Source organism: Salmo trutta, chromosome 18 (genome assembly GCF_901001165.1).
Source record: "Salmo trutta chromosome 18, fSalTru1.1, whole genome shotgun sequence".
In the NCBI taxonomy this organism is placed as follows: domain Eukaryota; kingdom Metazoa; phylum Chordata; class Actinopteri; order Salmoniformes; family Salmonidae; genus Salmo; species Salmo trutta.
Window position 1 is genome coordinate 6,354,309 of NC_042974.1, and position 20,000 is coordinate 6,374,308.

Consider the following 20,000-nt stretch of genomic DNA (forward strand, 5'->3'; position numbering starts at 1 on the left):
AATAGACTTGCAGTGTGACTCGGATATGAAGGGCAAATTTGCCGCAGCTGGCTTGGACACATTTTATCAGAATCTCTTGCCAGGTTACCCCAACTTGACAGCCCTCGCTGCAAAACTGTTGTGCATGTTTGGAACCACATATCTTTGTGAGCAAGTTTTCTCTGTAATGAGCATAAATAAAACAAAGCTGTGCTCAAGGCTCACGCACAAGCACTTGAATCACATCCTGAAGTTGGCTGCCACTCAGGATGTGACGCCTGATATTGATGCGCTGGTGAAAGCTAAAAGATGCCAGGTATCAGGAGTCAACTAAACTATGCAACCCCACTTAAAGTGCTGCATGAGACACCCTGATATAGTTCTGTGATCTGTGATATACTTCTGTGAATCACTGAGGCATTGTGTGTTTGTGTGTTCTTTTTCTTTAGAATTTTCAAATAAACTTGAGGTGTTTTATGATTAATAGTGATGTTGTGCTTGTACTATTGTGGACACACTGTCCTCAGGCTCCAGCTTTATGTTGATCGTATTAAAACAAAGAAAACAATCTGAAGTTGTTGTTTTTAAGTTATATATACCATGATTTTACCGGTCCGGCCCACTTGGGAATAGATTTTCCTCCATGTGGCCCCTGAGCTAAAATGAGTTTGACACCCCTGCTTTAGATGGTGTATCAATACACCCAGTCACTACATGTGGTTATTAACTACACTTTAGATGGTGTATCAATACACCCAGTCACTACATGTGGTTATTAACTACACTTTAGATGGTGTATCAATACACCCAGTCACTACATGTGGTTATTAACTACACTTTAGATGGTGTATCAATACACCCAGTCACTACATGTGGTTATTAACTACACTTTGGATGGTGTATCAATACACCCAGTCGCTACATGTGGTTATTAACTACACTTTAGATGGTGTATCAATACACCCAGTCACTACATGTGGTTATTAACTACACTTTAGATGGTGTATCAATACACCCAGTCGCTACATGTGGTTATTAACTACACTTTAGATGGTGTATCAATACACCCAGTCGCTACATGTGGTTATTAACTACACTTTGGATGGTGTATCAATACACCCAGTCACTACATGTGGTTATTAACTACACTTTAGATGGTGTATCAATACACCCAGTCACTACATGTGGTTATTAACTACACTTTAGATGGTGTATCAATACACCCAGTCACTACATGTGGTTATTAACTACACTTTAGATGGTGTATCAATACACCCAGTCACTACATGTGGTTATTACCTACACTTTGGATGGTGTATCAATACACCCAGTCGCTACATGTGGTTATTAACTACACTTGGGATGGTGTATCAATACACCCAGTCGCTATATGTGGTTATTAACTACACTTTGGATGGTGTATCAATACACCCAGTCGCTACATGTGGTTATTAACTACACTTTGGATGGTGTATCAATACACCCAGTCGCTACATGTGGTTATTAACTACACTTTGGATGGTGTATCAATACACCCAGTCGCTACATGTGGTTATTAACTACACTTTGGATGGTGTATCAATACACCCAGTCGCTACATGTGGTTATTAACTACACTTTAGATGGTGTATCAATACACCCAGTCACTACATGTGGTTATTAACTACACTTTAGATGGTGTATCAATACACCCAGTCACTACATGTGGTTATTAACTACACTTTGGATGGTGTATCAATACACCCAGTCGCTACATGTGGTTATTAACTACACTTTGGATGGTGTATCAATACACCCAGTCACTACATGTGGTTATTAACTACACTTTAGATAGTGTATCAATACACCCAGTCACTACATGTGGTTATTAACTACACTTTGGATGGTGTATCAATACACCCAGTTGCTACACTTTGGATGGTGTATCAATACACCCAGTCACTACACAGATGCAGGTTTCCTTCCTAACTCTGTTGCCGGAGTGGAATGAAACTGCTCAGGGATTTCACTATGAGGCCAATGGGGATTTAAAACAGTTTTAATGGTTGTGATATGAGAACTGAAGATGGATCAACAACATTGTAGTTACTCTACAATACTCCACAATACTAATACTAACCTAAATGTGCTCAACATCAGTCAATAAGGCACTAAAGTTAAACTGCAAAAGATGAGGCAAAGAAATGAACTTAGAAATATCTTACCCAAAAACTTACCCAAAAAGACTCTCAGCTGTTGACTTAAGAGATATTTCTGTATTTCGTGTTTATTATAGGATATTGTGTGTAGATGGGTGAGGGGAAAACATAGATGTAATCCATTTTGAATTCAGGCTGTAACACAACAAAATGTGGAATAAGTCAAGGGGTATGAATACTGTCTGTGTGTTGTCAAGCCTATCAGACACACAATATGTAGTGTATCTACTTTAAGTCTTCTTGACACCAGTCAGTTCCAATCTTACTGCTCCACATTTTAAAGGGGAAATCTGGGATTCCACCACCACTTTTTTGGTACAGCTGTGGGATGGGGCTGGAGAAATGTAACCACTCAAAAATGCATAGCTATGAATGCAAGGACTCAAGTGCAAGGACTCACCACAGTCCATTCATGGCGTTCTTCATCTATTCATCTATCTATTCAAAACCATTGGGCCAAAGTTCCCTTTGTCAACAGAAACTGTGACGAAGGATTGAACCGTCTAGTCTAAGGAATTAACGCTTATACAATTCTAAGTGTAAACTCACGTTTGTCTTATGCATAACTCACATTCCTGGACACCTGGTAAAACCAACGCTGTACTCAACGTCAGTCAGGCTTTTTCTTTCCAACTCACCTCTGCCACACTGTTTTGATGCGTGAGTAAGATGGTCAACTACTGTCTCTGAAGGTGTGCTCTTGTGTCTGTCATTGGCTTTTCAGACCTTTTGTTACTGGGTCATTCCATGTGAATTCACTCACTTTTTGACTACACTCCTTTTAGATTTGAACAAATCCTTCCAAACAGGTTTGCCCGTGGTAGAAGTGGTCAGAAAGTGCTGGAAACATTTAGGAGATAGAGGTGCTCAAACGTGACCCATTTTGCATACCCTGCCCTACCATGAGACATCCATGTCTTCTACAATGAAAAAGATAAACGTTTGTTTGATATCATTTCAAAGCTTACAAACAGGGAGGGTTGTCAAACTATTTGATTATTTCTTTAAAAAAATGTGGTTATGTGATTTTAGATCATCTCAGATGTCTCGTTTTCACCTGTGTTGTAGCTTAGACCCCATCTGACATTGTCTTAGGTGCTTGTTGTGCCCGTCACCAGTTGAGACACAGCATTCTCTAATACTTGGATGCTTCTCACACCAATGTTTTGGCCAGTGGACCTCACCTTCATCAGGGTTTTACAGAGAGATGAAAACGGACATTTGAAAAGGTTTTGCCTACTGTGAGGTAGGCAGTACATGATTATTCAAAAACAACTAGAAGCAAAATGCCAACAACAACAAAATCATAAGGAAGTTCCAAACAAGGGATGTTCACACAGTAATGGGGGCTGCCTGAACACAGGTTCCTGAACACAGGTTCCTGAACACAGGTTCCTGAACACAGGTTCCTGTATAGTCTAGGACCGTAGAGAGGTTTTAATCAGAGTTTTGCCTGGGCCCTGGGGGATAGTATGACTTCACAGTCAAATGTCTCAGAACAAGGCTGGCTTTTCAGGTTTTGCTTTGCTGCTGAATTGTTTGCTGTTCTTCTGAGTGGCAGGTGTGAGACTTTGTTTGAACATGCTGTCCAGAGTACCTCTCAGGAGTTATCTCTTACACACACACACACACACACACACACACACACACACACACACACACACACACACACACACACACACACACACACACACACACACACACACACACACCTTCAGATTGGACTTTAATTCTTGGAGGTGAGTAAGTGCAATAACGTTTATAAAGGACTGATTTTATTGTTCCTCCTCCTTGGATGACGTAAACACACACTTAGTAAAGTACCTCGTGTTTTCTTTGAAATACATTAGACTGGCAGAATGGAACCAATACTACTTGAAGTCTGATCATAATCTCATGTCCCCATGGGCGAGTATCAGTTAGGGGGAATAATAACAGAGTGAATATCATAACAGGTGTGATGCACTTTTTAAAAAACATGTTGAATCATGTCATGACGGTGTGGGTTTAACATCAAGCCACTTTTCTAAATGCAGGAGGTGGGTAACGTGTTGAATCATGTCATGACGGTGTGGGTTTAACACCAAGCCACTTTTCTAAATGCAGGAGGTGGGTAACGTGTTGAATCATGTCATGACGGTGTGGGTTTAACACCAAGCCACTTTTCTAAATGCAGGAGGTGGGTAACATGTTGAATCATGTCATGACGGTGTGGGTTTAACATCAAGCCACTTTTCTAAATGCAGGAGGTGGGTAACGTGTTGAATCATGTCATGACGGTGTGGGTTTAACACCAAGCCACTTTTCTAAATGCAGGAGGTGGGTAACGTGTTGAATCATGTCATGACGGTGTGGGTTTAACACCAAGCCACTTTTCTAAATGCAGGAGGTGGGTAACATGTTGAATCGTCATGACGGTGTGGGTTTAACACCAAGCCACTTTTCTAAATGCAGGAGGTAGGTAACATGTTGAATCATGTCATGACGGTGTGGGTTTAACATCAAGCCACTTTTCTAAATGCAGGAGGTGGGTAACATGTTGAATCATGTCATGACGGTGTGGGTTTAACACCAAGCCACCTTTCTAAATGCAGGAGGTGGGTAACATGTTGAATCATGTCATGACGGTGTGGGTTTAACACCAAGCCACTTTTCTAAATGCAGGAGGTGGGTAACATGTTGAATCATGTCATGACGGTGTGGGTTTAACACCAAGCCACTTTTCTAAATGCAGGAGGTGGGTAACATGTTGAATCATGTCATGACGGTGTGGGTTTAACACCAAGCCACCTTTCTAAATGCAGGAGGTGGGTAACATGTTGAATCATGTCATGACGGTGTGGGTTTAACACCAAGCCACCTTTCTAAATGCAGGAGGTGGGTAACATGTTGAATCATGTCATGACGGTGTGGGTTTAACACCAAGCCACCTTTCTAAATGCAGGAGGTGGGTAACATGTTGAATCATGTCATGACGGTGTGGGTTTAACACCAAGCCACCTTTCTAAATGCAGGAGGTGGGTAACATGTTGAATCATGTCATGACGGTGTGGGTTTAACACCAAGCCACCTTTCTAAATGCAGGAGGTGGGTAACATGTTGAATCATGTCATGACGGTGTGGGTTTAACACCAAGCCACTTTTCTAAATGCAGGAGGTGGGTAACATGTTGAATCATGTCATGACGGTGTGGGTTTAACACCAAGCCACCTTTCTAAATGCAGGAGGTGGGTAACATGTTGAATCATGTCATGACGGTGTGGGTTTAACACCAAGCCACCTTTCTAAATGCAGGAGGTGGGTAACATGTTGAATCATGTCATGACGGTGTGGGTTTAACACCAAGCCACCTTTCTAAATGCAGGAGGTGGGTAACGTGTTGAATCATGTCATGACGGTGTGGGTTTAACACCAAGCCACCTTTCTAAATGCAGGAGGTGGGTAACGTGTTGCATCATGTTTGAACAGAACAGACCACAGCAGAGGTTTGCCCTTTTAGGATCACAGAGGAAGTTGTTGTTTTTTGGATTGTTAGTTTAGTAGCCACTAGCCACTTGTTTTCGGTGAACAGCTTTAAAATGTTTTCAGGTTTCATTTGCCTTCCCTCGAGCATCTTGGCAACAGAACATGATCAGTGGGAAGGCCGTGTTTTGGGGTTGCCCCTCTGCCCCCAACCGACCCAAATCCCTGACTGGTACAATCCACCGCTGATTAACAAAGAGCCTGATCTCTCCAAGTCAATTCATCAGATGAATGATGTCCTGGGCCAGACCTGGGGAGGAAAGGCCCTGTGTGGTTTCACATGGGAATTTTCACTCCTTTCGTATTTGTGTATCAAAAGGGATTGACATGAATGAATGGGAGGCAGATTGAGGGGCTGTAGATATGGTTTAGTATAGGAAGAAGAACGGTGGGACTGGGATTTGATAGTATGACGTAGGCCTAGGCATCCAACCAGCTGCTGAGGCCGGCTGCTTTAACTACACAACCGGCTGCTTTAACTACACAACCGGCTGCTTTAACTACACAACCGGCTGCTTTAACCAGACAACCGCCTGCTGAGGCCGGCTGCTTTAACCAGACAACCGGCTCCAGGCACCAAGACTCTTATCTCTTGAGGCCCGTTCCAGTTGATAGCTCCTTCAGGCAGGCACCAGAGAGCAGGCACCAGAGAGCAGGCACCAGAGAGCAGGCACCAGAGAGCAGGCACCAGAGAGCAGGCACCAGGCACCAGAAAGCAGGCACCAGAAAGCAGGCACCAGAGAGCAGGCACCAGAGAGCAGGCCGACCGATTATGATTTTTCAACGCCGATACCGATACCGACTATTGGAGGGCCAAAAACCCCGATACCGATTAATCGGACGATTATTATTATATATATTTTTTGTAATAATGACAATTACAACAATACTGAATGAACACTTTTATTTTAACTTAATATAATACATCAATAAAATCAATTTGGCCTCAAATAAATAATGAAACATGTTCAATTTGGTTTAAATAATGCAAAACAAAGTGTTGGAGAAGAAAGTAAAAGTGCAATATGTACCATGTAAGAAAGCTAACGTTTAAGTTCCTTGCTCAGAACATGAGAACATATGAAAGCTGGTGGTTCCTTTTAACATGAGTCTTCAATATTCCCAGGTAAGAAGTTTTAGGTTGTAGTTATAGGAATTATAGGACTATTTCTCTCTATACGATTTGTATTTCATATACCTTTGACTATTGGATGTTCTTATAAGCACTTTAGTATTGCCAGTGTAACAGTATAGCTTCCGTCCCTCTCCTCGCTCCTACCTGGGCTCGAACCAGGAACACATCGACAACAGCCACCCTCGAAGCAGCGTTACCCATGTAGAGCAAGGGGAACAACTACTCCAAGTCTCAGAGCGAGTGATGTTTGAAACGCTATTAGCGCGCACCCCGCTAACTAGCTAGCCATTTCACATCGGTTACACCAGCCTCATCTTGGGAGTTGACAGGCTTGAAGGGGTGGGTATAATTTGTAGAACGTTCCAACAGGAATCTGTTCCAAAAAACGTAAAGTAAAAGGTTGCCAACCAACAACGCATACAAAGTAGCAACGCATACAAACCTAGCTAACTAGCTGCCGAATAGGCATCAACTCACCACGTAGCTTATTCTTAATGTTTGTCCATAGGCAACCAGACATGTGAGGACAGACATTTTTCGGAATAAACGTGATGAGTGAAAAACGCAATGAAATAGACCACTCCCTACCCGGTATCTTATTCTGCCGCTATACAACTTTGTATGCGTTGTTTTTTGGAAACCTTGTTATTTACGACGTTTTTGGAATAGATTCCTGTTGGAATGTTCCACAAATTATACCCACCCAGGTTGAAGTCATAAACAGCGCAATGCTTGAAGCACAGCGAAGGGCTGTTTGAATGAATGCTTACGAGCCTGCTGCTGCCTACCACCTCTCAATCAGACTGCTCTATCAAATCATAGACTTAATTATAATATAATAAACACACAGAAATACTAGCCTTAGGTCATTAATATGGTCGAATCCGGAAACTATCATCTCGAAAACAAACGTTTTTTTCTTTCAGTGACATACGGAACCGTTCCGTATTTTATCTAACGGGTGGCTAAGTCTAAATATTCCTGTTAGGCATTGATGTTTATGGTTAGGTACATTGGTGCAACGACAGTACTTTTTTCGCAAATGCGCTTGTTAAATCAACACCCGTTTGTCGAAGTAGGCTGTGATTCAATAAAAATTAACAGCACTGCATCGATTATATGCAACGCAGGACACGTTAGATAACTACACATGGTTGATGATATTACTAGTTTAACTAGTGATTATGTTAAGATTGATAGTTTTTATAAGGCTAATGATAGCTAGCAACTTACCTTTGCTTCTTGCTGCCCTCGCGTAACAGGTAGTCAGCCTGTTAATCCTTGTGGAGTGCAATGTAAGGCAGGTGGTTAGAGCGTTGGACTGGTAACCGAAGGTTGCAAAAACGAATCCCCCCCTGAACAAGGCAGTTAACCCCCGTTTCTAGGCCGTCATTGTAAATAAGAATGTGTTCTTAATCTGACTTCCCTAGTTAAATAAAGGTGTGAAAATAAATAAATATATATATATATATATATAACGGCAAATCGGTGGCCAAAAATACCGATTGTTATGAAAACTTGAAATCGGCCCTAATTAATCGGCCATTCCGATTAATCGGTCGACCTCTACACCAGAGAGCAGGCACCAGAGAGCAGGGACCAGCCGTGTGGACTTGACCAGATAATGGTGATGGAGGAGGAATGCACCAGTCTCACCATGCTGTTTATTCTCCTCTGGATAGCGGATTGGCCTTTTCTTTTAGGCTGATTGAGTGAATACCTTTTTGAGTCAATCCCAAAAAATATCAACAACAAAGTAGATGGAAATACAAGTGACCTTTGTGGTTAGACTGATGTTTGAAAGCGATCAAACACTTTTATATATGTATATTTATATAACCTTTATTTAACTAGGCAAGTCAGTTAAGAACAAATTCTTATTTACAATGACGGCCTACCCCGGCCAACCCTAACCCGGACGACGCTGGGCCAGTTGTGTGCCGGCCTATGGGAATCCCAATCACGGCCGGTTGTGATACAGCAGGAGCCCAAAATGTGATCCTGTTGAAAAAGGAAATCTATACATCTGTTTTCTTCAGCGCTACTCTGTGTCCAATGTTTAATGTTTATAACCATGCTATTCACTGTTATAACCATGCTATTCATTGTTATAACCATGATATTCTCTGTTATTGCTATGTTATGCCTGGTGTTACATCTACAACGTCTTTAAAGCTTTTATGGCTCAAACACGACTCTCTGTCTCTTTGTTTTTTTAGACAGCAGAAAATGAACGACACATTCCCCCTAACCAGGAAGAAGAAGTGAAGGAGTGGGGAGATCGTTGGAGAGAAGAGAGACAGAGACTGAAGAGGTTCTAAACTGAAGGAGTGACAGGAGAGGATACTTCTTGCAGACACCATGTCTGTCTCCACCACCAAGCAGGAGAGAACCCTGTGTGTTCTGCTCCCTAATAAAGAACAGCTGGACATCACTGTGGGGGTGAGCACGTCCCATTATGACTCCTCCTGTTGATTCTGTAGGTATTCCATGAGTCAGCCAGGGGGGTTTCAATGGACGGCTTTTCAATGGAAGGTTTCAGTCCTGGGCCAGTAAAATGTATCAAGAGTATTTCTAGTCCCGTACTATAAAATGTATGGAGTTGTACGTGTGTTTTTCTGTTTCTAAAACTGTCAGCCTGTTACCCTGTTTATAACAGTCTTCTCTCTCCTCTCAGGTCAAGTCCACAGGGCAGGATGTGTTCAGTCAGGTGTCTGAGCTCCTTGGAATAAAAGAGCTGCACTTCTTTGGCCTGACAGTGGTGAAGGGTAAGTTGTAGCGTCTACACAGGCCAAACCAGCCCTAACCCAGGACACATATTCAGAAAGTGTCTCGTAGTAGGACTGATTTTCTGAGATCAGTTTACATTATACATCATAGTAAATGAGATTATATGGACGGGGGGGACCTGATCCTAGATCAGCACTCCTCCTGAGACGCTTTATGAATGTGGACCCAGGCCTCTGAGACCTACCCTGCCCAACCGCGCACCCCTTACCCTGCCCAACCGCCCACCCCTTACCCTGCCTACCCACCCCTTACCCTGCCCACCCACGCACCCTTACCCTGCCCAACCACGCACCCCTTACCCTGCCCACCCACGCACCCCTTACCCTGCCCACCCACGTACCCCTTACCCTGCCCACCCACGCACCCCTTACCCTGCCCAACCACGCACCCCTTACCCTGCCTACCCACCCCTTACCCTGCCCAACCACCCACCCCTTACCCTGCCCAACCACGCACCCCTTACCCTGCCCAACCACGCACCCCCTACCCTGCCCAACCACGCACCCCTTACCCTGCCCAACCACGTACCCCTTACCCTGTCCAACCACGCACCCCCTACCCTGCCCAACCACGCACCCCTTACCCTGCCCAACCACGCACCCCTTACCCTGCCCAACCACGTACCCCTTACCCTGCCCAACCACGCACCCCTTACCCTGTCCAACCACGCACCCCCTACCCTGCCCAACCACGCACCCCTTACCCTGCCTACCCACCCCTTACCCTGCCCAACCACGCACCCCTTACCCTGCCCAACCACGCACCCCTTACCCTGCCTACCCACCCCTTACCCTGCCTACCCACGCACCCCTTACCCTGCCCACCCACGCACCCCTTACCCTGCCTACCCACCCCTTACCCTGCCCAACCACGTACCCCTTACCCTGCCCAACCACGCACCCCTTACCCTGCCCAACCACGTACCCCTTACCCTGCCTACCCACCCCTTACCCTGCCCAACCACGCACCCCTTACCCTGCCCAACCACGCACCCCTTACCCTGCCTACCCACCCCTTACCCTGCCCAACCACGCACCCCTTACCCTGCCCAACCACGCACCCCCTTACCCTGCCCAACCACGCACCCCTTACCCTGCCCAACCACGTACCCCTTACCCTGCCCAACCACCCACCCCTTACCCTGCCCAACCACGCACCCCTTACCCTGCCCAACCACGCACCCCCTACCCTGCCCAACCACGTACCCCTTACCCTGCCCAACCACGTACCCCATACCCTGCCCACCCACGCACCCCTTACCCTGCCCAACCACGCACCCCCTACCCTGCCCAACCACGTACCCCTTACCCTGCCCAACCACGTACCCCATACCCTGCCCACCCACGCACCCCTTACCCTGCCCAACCACGCACCCCTTACCCTGCCCAACTACGCACCCCTTACCCTGCCCACCCACGCACCCCTTACCCTGCCTACCCACCCCTTACCCTGCCCAACCACGCACCCCTTACCCTGCCCAACCGCCCACCCCTTACCCTGCCCAACCACGCACCCCTTACCCTGCCCAACCGCCCACCCCTTACCCTGCCCAACCACGCACCCCTTACCCTGCCCAACCACGCACCCCCTACCCTGCCCAACCACGCACCCCTTACCCTGCCCAACCACGTACCCCTTACCCTGCCCAACCACGCACCCCCTACCCTGCCCAACCACGCACCCCTTACCCTGCCCAACCACGTACCCCTTACCCTGCCCAACCACGCACCCCCTACCCTGCCCAACCACGCACCCCTTGCCCTGCCCAACCACGCACCCCTTGCCCTGCCCAACCACGCACCCCTTACCCTGCCCAACCACGCACCCCTTGCCCTGCCCAACCACGCACCCCTTGCCCTGCCCAACCACGCACCCCTTGCCCTGCCCAACCACGCACCCCTTACCCTGCCCAACCACGCACCCCTTACCCTGCCCAACCACGTACCCCTTACCCTGCCCAACCACGCACCCCTTACCCTGCCCAACCACGCACCCCTTACCCTGCCCAACCACGCACCCCTTACCCTGCCCACCCACGCACCCCTTACCCTGCCCACCCACGCACCCCTTACCCTGCCCACCCACCCCTTACCCTGCCCAACCACGCACCCCTTACCCTGCCCAACCGCCCACCCCTTACCCTGCCCAACCACGTACCCCTTACCCTGCCTACCCACCCCTTACCCTGCCTACCCACCCCTTACCCTGCCCACCCACCCCTTACCCTGCCTACCCACCCCTTACCCTGCCCACCCACGCACCCCTTACCCTGCCCACCCACCCCTTACCCTGCCCAACCACGCACCCCTTACCCTGCCCACCCACCCCTTACCCTGCCCAACCACGCACCCCTTACCCTGCCCACCCACGCACCCCTTACCCTGCCCACCCACCCCTTACCCTGCCCAACCACGCACCCCTTACCCTGCCCACCCACCCCTTACCCTGCCCAACCACGCACCCCTTACCCTGCCCAACCGCCCACCCCTTACCCTGCCCAACCACCCACCCCTTACCCTGCCCACCCACGCACCCCTTACCCTGCCCACCCACCCCTTACCCTGCCCAACCACGCACCCCTTACCCTGCCTACCCACCCCTTACCCTGCCCACCCACCCCTTACCCTGCCTACCCACCCCTTACCCTGCCCACCCACGCACCCCTTACCCTGCCCACCCACCCCTTACCCTGCCCACCCACCCCTTACCCTGCCCACCCACCCACCAATCCACTCCAGAGTCTTTGAACCTGAAATAAATGTTTCTGCTGCATTAGACAACAGACATTCATAGGGTCACAATATATTCTGATTACATAGTTACAGTAGACTTCAACGAGCTGATGTCATGCTCACTGTATTCATAATCCAGTATGTACACACACACTGTAGTACACACACTACTGTAGTACATACACACACACACTACTGTAGTACAAACACACACACACTACTGTAGTACACACACTACTGTAGTACACACACTACTGTAGTACATACACACACACACTACTGTAGTACATACACACACTACTGTAGTACATACACTACTGTAGTACATACACACACACAACTGTAGTACATACACTACTGTAGTACATACACACACACTACTGTAGTACATACACACACACACTACTGTAGGAAATAAATACACACTACTGTAGGAAATACATACACACACACTACTGTAGTACACACACACACACACTATTGTAGTACGTACACACACACTCACTGTAGTACACTCACTGTAGTATACACACACACTCACTGTAGAACACACACACTCACTGTAGTACACACACACTCACTGTAGTACACACACACTCTCACTGTAGTACACACACACACTCACTGTAGTACACACACACACTCACTGTAGTACACACACACACACGTACACACACACACGCACTACACTGTAGTATACACGCACTACACTGTAGTACACAAACACACACACGGACACTGTAGTACACACGGACACTGTAGTACACACATGCAAACACTGTAGTACACACACACACACTGTAGTACACACACACGGACACTGTAGTACACACACACACACGGACACTGTAGTACACACACACACACACACACGGACACTGTAGTACACACACACATGCACACTGTAGTACGCACACTGTAGTATACACACGCATACATTACATACACATTGTAGTACACACACACGCGCTATACTGTAGTACACACACACTACACTGTAGTACACACGCATGCACACATTACACACACACTGTAGTACACACCACAGACAACACATAGGCATACACCCCAGTCACAAACACCCCAGTCACATACAGCCCAGTCACAAACACCCCAGTCACATACAGCCCAGTCACAAACACCCCAGTCACATACACCCCAGTCACATACACCCCAGTCACAAACACCCCAGTCACATACACCCCAGTCACAAACACCCCAGTCACATACACCCCAGTCACATACACCCCGGTCACAAACACCCCGGTCACATACACCCCGGTCACATACACCCCAGTCACAAACACCCCAGTCACAAACACCCCAGTCACAAACACCCCAGTCACAAACACCCCAGTCACAAACACCCCAGTCGCATACACCCCAGTCGCATACACCCCAGTCGCATACACCCCAGTCGCATACACCCCAGTCGCATACACCCCAGTCGCATACACCCCAGTCGCATACACCCCAGTCGCATACACCCCAGTCACAAACACCCCAGTCCTCGAGTCCTCGAGTTCTTCTACTAGCAGTCTGTTTACATAATAGAACTAAACAACTGGGTTAGTTTCCAGAAACGGGGTAACGGCAGAATACGATCAGAAGGGAATGTTGTTGTGTGTTTCTGCATTACTTGGTCAAGCTCAATTCAAATGTTATGTCAGTCTCTTTCTTTCTCACTCTCCTTCCTGTTCTCTGTCTTTCTCTCTTTGTTCTGCCATGTTGAAATGTCTTGGTAATCTTGTGTGGCTCATCTCTTGAACAAGAGCTCTTTTGTTTTTGTGTGAGTCCCTGCATGCCTGCGGTGGTGTGGGGGGGGCCTTCCACCTCTCTGGTCTGGGTCTGCCCGGGATTCCAACAATATTAACTTCATTAAGCCAGGAATGTGGCCCTGCATTCCACCTCTTCACTGGAGGGAGGGATGAAGGGATAGATGGAGGGAGGGATAGATAGATGGATGGGAGGAAGGGATAGATAGATGGAGATAAAGGGAGGATAAGGGCGGGTGAAGAAGAGGTAGGGGGGAGGAGTGGTGACTGGCCAGGGAGTCTCGTTAAAACAAACGAGGGAAAGGGAGGAGAGCAGAGGTGAAAGAAACTGAGTCAGAGAATGAGATAGGGATTTTAATGAAAAGAGAGATGGATGGAGGAGTGAGTGAGTCATGTGGCCTGCCTGGTGAATGTGGTGAGGTCAGAAAGAGATGAGCCAGAAATAAAATACTTATCGTATAAAAAAATAAAGGCATTATGGATGAGGTGAAGACAGAGGTGAATAAGATGGATGTAATGGAACATGTTAGGTTGGAGCAGGGGTGTCCCAGAGACAGGATGTTATAACCCCAGTGGAACATGTTAGGTTGGAGCAGGGGTGTACCAGAGACAGGATGATATAACCCCAGTGGAACATGTTAGGTTGGAGCAGGGGTGTACCAGAGACAGGATGATATAACCCCAGTGGAACATGTTAGGTTGGAGCAGGGGTGGACCAGAGACAGGATGATATAACCCCAGTGGAACATGTTAGGTTGGAGCAGGGGTGGACCAGAGACAGGATGTTATAACCCCAGTGGAACATGTTAGGTTGGAGCAGGGGTGTCCCAGAGACAGGATGTTATAACCCCAGTGGAACATGTTAGGTTGGAGCAGGGGTGTACCAGAGACAGGATGTTATAACCCCAGTGGAACATGTTAGGTTGGAGCAGGGGTGTACCAGAGACAGGATGTTATAACCCCAGTGGAACATGTTAGGTTGGAGCAGGGGTGTACCAGAGACAGGATGCTATAACCCCAGTGGAACATGTTAGGTTGGAGCAGGGGTGTACCAGAGACAGGATGTTATAACCCCAGTGGAACATGTTAGGTTGGAGCAGGGGTTGTACCAGAGACAGGATGTTATAACCCCAGTGGAACATGTTAGGTTGGAGCAGGGGTGTACCAGAGACAGGATGCTATAAACCCAGTGGAACATGTTAGGTTGGAGCAGGGGTGTACCAGAGACAGGATGTTATAACCCCAGTGGAACATGTTAGGTTGGAGCAGGGGTGTACCAGAGACAGGATGTTATAACCCCAGTGGAACATGTTAGGTTGGAGCAGGGGTGTACCAGAGACAGGATGTTATAACCCCAGTGGAACATGTTAGGTTGGAGCAGGGGTGTACCAGAGACAGGATGCTATAAACCCAGTGGAACATGTTAGGTTGGAGCAGGGGTGTACCAGAGACAGGATGTTATAACCCCAGTGGAACATGTTAGGTTGGAGCAGGGGTGTACCAGAGACAGGATGTTATAACCCCAGTGGAACATGTTAGGTTGGAGCAGGGGTGTACCAGAGACAGGATGTTATAACCCCAGTGGAACATGTTAGGTTGGAGCAGGGGTGTACCAGAGACAGGATGATATAACCCCAGTGGAACATGTTAGGTTGGAGCAGGGGTGTACCAGAGACAGGATGTTATAACCCCAGTGGAACATGTTAGGTTGGAGCAGGGGTGGACCAGAGACAGGATGCTATAACCCCAGTGGAACATGTTAGGTTGGAGCAGGGGTGTACCAGAGACAGGATGTTATAACCCCAGTGGAACATGTTAGGTTGGAACAGGGGTGGACCAGAGACAGGATAATATAACCCCAGTGGAACATGTTAGGTTGGAGCAGGGGTGGACCAGAGACAGGATAATATAACCCCAGTGGAACATGTTAGGTTGGAGCAGGGGTGTACCAGAGACAGGATAATATAACCCCAGTGGAACATGTTAGGTTGGAGCAGGGGTGGACCAGAGACAGGATGATATAACCCCAGTGGAACATGTTAGGTTGGAGCAGGGGTGGACCAGAGACAGGATGTAATAACCCCAGTGGAACATGTTAGGTTGGAGCAGGGGTGGACCAGAGACAGAATGATATAACCCCAGTGGAACATGTTAGGTTGGAGCAGGGGTGTACCAGAGACAGGATGATATAACCCCAGTGGAACATGTTAGGTTGGAGCAGGGGTGTACCAGAGACAGGATGTTATAACCCCAGTGGAACATGTTAGGTTGGAGCAGGGGTGTACCAGAGACAGGATGTTATAACCCCAGTGGAACATGTTAGGTTGGAGCAGGGGTGGACCAGAGACAGGATGATATAACCCCAGTGGAACATGTTAGGTTGGAGCAGGGGTGGACCAGAGACAGGATGTTATAACCCCAGTGGAACATGTTAGGTTGGAGCAGGGGTGTACCAGAGACAGGATAATATAACCCCAGTGGAACATGTTAGGTTGGAGCAGGGGTGTACCAGAGACAGGATGATATAACCCCAGTGGAACATGTTAGGTTGGAGCAGGGGTGGACCAGAGACAGGATGTTATAACCCCAGTGGATATTTGACTGGTGATTTGTATCTAACACATTGATACACTTTCCTCACAGCTGCAACCATCTTATCAGTCCAACTGTTGAAAGAAAACACATTGAGATCATTTGTGATGAAAGGAGATAAACTTCATTATTTTGTTTTGTTGTATTCCTTAAGAACAAAGAGCTATTAGAATGAGGATTAAACATACAAGATGATTCATTATTACCACTCCATTTGAAGGGTACGTAAATAAGTACTTCATAACACATTCGTAAGCATACATAACGCTTTCATAAGAAGTACATAAGCGTTTCATAAATGTCCTTGGTTTTTGTAGTCCGGTTGACTCTGCAGGCCTAGCAAGCCAACAGTCAATAGTGTTACTTTCTTCCAGAGCCGGTATGCTAGCAGAGCCTGTAAGCAAACAGGCATATTAGCATTAGCATAGCTGTCAACAGGCATATTAGCATTAGCATAGCTGTCAACACAACAGTTGTGTCGTTTACCTGCTGGTTGCATTGACCACACCAATGGAAGAACAAGTGTTTTTTTTCTTTCTTTCTTTACTCTAATTAATGTCATTGTTAGGAAGATTTTACGCATGAGTTAATTATTATTTTGTTTGACTGAGGGTGTCCTGTTTCCTGTTTTACCTCAGACAATGAGCACATCTTTCTGGACATGGAAGATAAGCTGACCAAGTATTTCCCTAAGGAATGGAAGCAAGATTCAGGGAAGGTAAGAGGGCTCCAATAATGTACTTATTGATGTATTCTAACATGGATGGTTTTTGGCATGTATCACAACACACCCTGGTTAACCCAGCAGCTCACTGCAGCCCACTGCTCTACATAGTATCTAGCTGTGTATTGTTCTTAACATGACAAATAGTTCATGCTATGCCTTTACATTGTATTACCAGGCCCATTCGTTCACCCATGGTTGTGTTGTGTCCCGACTTCTATTATAAAGATGTCCAGCACTTGCATCACTGTGTTGTGTTTCACCATGGTTTTGTTGTTTCACCATGGTTGTGGGGTGGGGTATTTCACCATGGTTGTGGGGTGTTTCACCATGGTTGTGGGGTGGGGTATTTCACCATGGTTATGTGGTATTTCACCATGGTTGTGGGGTATTTCACCATGGTTGTGGGGTGTGGTGTTTCACCATGGATGTGGGGTCGGGTGTTTCACCATGGTTGTGGGGTGTGGTGTTTCACCATGGTTGTGGGGTGTTTCACCATGGTTGTGGGGTGTGGTATTTCACCATGGTTGTGGGGTGTGGTGTTTTACCATGGTTGTGGGGTGTGGTGTTTCACCATGGTTGTGGGGTGTGGTGTTTCACCATGGTTGTGGGGTGGGGTGTTTCACCATGGTTGTGGGGTGGGGTATTTCACCATGGTTGTGGGGTGGGGTATTTCACCATGGTTGTGGGGTGGGGTGTTTCACCATGGTTGTGGGGTGTTTCACCATGGTTGTGGGGTGGGGTGTTTCACCATGGTTGTGGGGTGGGGTGTTTCACCATGGTTGTGGGGTATTTCACCATGGTTGTGGGGTGGGGTGTTTCACCATGGTTGTGGGGTGGGGTGTTTCACCATGGTTGTGGGGTGGGGTGTTTCACCATGGTTGTGGATGGTTGTGGGGTGTTTCACCATGGTTGTGGGGTGGGGTGTTTCACCATGGTTGTGGGGTGTTTCACCATGGTTGTGGGGTGTGGTGTTTCACCATGGTTGTGGGGTGTTTCACCATGGTTGTGGGGTGGGGTGTTTCACCATGGCTGTGGGGTTGTAGTGTTTCACCATGGTTGTGGGGTGGGGTGTTTCACCATGGTTGTGCGGTTGCAGTGTTTCACCATGGTTGTGGGGTTGTAGTGTTTCACCATGGTTGTGGGGTGGGGTGTTTCACCATGGTTGTGGGGTTGTGGTGTTTCACCATGGCTGTGGGGTTGTAGTGTTTCACCATGGTTGTGGGGTGGGGTGTTTTACCATGGTTGTGGGGTGTGGTGTTTCACCATGGTTGTGGGGTGTGGTGTTTCACCATGGTTGTGGGGTGGGGTGTTTCACCATGGTTGTGGGGTGGGGTATTTCACCATGGTTGTGGGGTGTGGTGTTTCACCATGGTTGTGGGGTGGGGTGTTTCACCATGGTTGTGGGGTGGGGTGTTTCACCATGGTTGTGGGGTGGGGTATTTCACCATGGTTGTGGGGTGTGGTGTTTCACCATGGTTGTGGGGTGGGGTGTTTCACCATGGTTGTGGGGTGGGGTGTTTCACCATGGTTGTGGGGTGTGGTGTTTCACCATGGTTGTGGGGTGGGATGTTTCACCATGGTTGTGGGGTGGGGTGTTTCACCATGGTTGTGGGGTGGGGTGTTTCACCATGGTTGTGGGGTGTTTCACCATGGTTGTGGGGTGTTTCACCATGGTTGTGGGGTGTGGTATTTCACCATGGTTGTGGGGTGTGGTATTTCACCATGGTTGTGGGGTGTTTCACCATGGTTGTGGGGTGTGGTGTTTCACCATGGTTGTGGGGTGTTTCACCATGGTTGTGGGGTGGGGTGTTTCACCATGGTTGTGGGGTGGGGTGTTTCACCATGGCTGTGGGGTTGTAGTGTTTCACCATGGTTGTGGGGTGGGGTGTTTTACCATGGTTGTGCGGTTGCAGTGTTTCACCATGGTTGTGGGGTTGTAGTGTTTCACCATGGTTGTGGGGTGGGGTGTTTCACCATGGTTGTGAGGTTGTGGTGTTTCACCATGGCTGTGGGGTTGTAGTGTTTCACCATGGTTGTGGGGTGTGGTGTGGTGTTTCACCATGGTTGTGGGGTGTTTCACCATGGTAGTGGGGTGTTTCACCATGGTTGTGGGGTGTTTCACCATGGTTGTGGGGTGGGGTGGGGTGTTTCACCATGGTTGTGGGGTGTGGTGTTTCACCATGGTTGTGGGGTGTGGTGTTTTACCATGGTTGTGGGGTGTGGTGTTTCACCATGGTTGTGGGGTGGGTATTTCACCATGGTTGTGGGGTGGGGTGTTTCACCATGGTTGTGGGGTATTTCACCATGGTTGTGGGGTGTGGTGTTTCACCATGGTTGTGGGGTGGGGTGTTTCACCATGGTTGTGGGGTGGGGTGTTTCACCATGGTTGTGGGGTGGGGTGTTTCACCATGGTTGTGGGGTGTTTCACCATGGTTGTGGGGTGTGGTATTTCACCATGGTTGTGGGGTGTGGTATTTCACCATGGTTGTGGGGTGTTTCACCATGGTTGTGGGGTGTGGTGTTTCACCATGGTTGTGGGGTGTTTCACCA

General features: G+C 47.9%; 1 protein-coding gene across 3 annotated transcripts in view; it reads left to right on the forward strand.

Annotated features, from left to right (window-relative positions):
* The window catches only part of LOC115152793 (FERM domain-containing protein 6), a 40,840-nt gene that overhangs the window by 6,821 nt on the left and 14,019 nt on the right, over nt 1-20,000 (forward strand). For all 3 annotated transcript variants that reach the window (XM_029697593.1, XM_029697595.1, XM_029697594.1), the window contains exons 2-4: nt 9,054-9,276; nt 9,512-9,602; nt 17,362-17,441. In XM_029697593.1, the coding sequence (XP_029553453.1) occupies nt 9,196-9,276; nt 9,512-9,602; nt 17,362-17,441 (252 nt within the window). In that variant the 5' untranslated portion in view covers nt 9,054-9,195. The remainder of the gene's footprint in view (nt 1-9,053; nt 9,277-9,511; nt 9,603-17,361; nt 17,442-20,000) is intronic.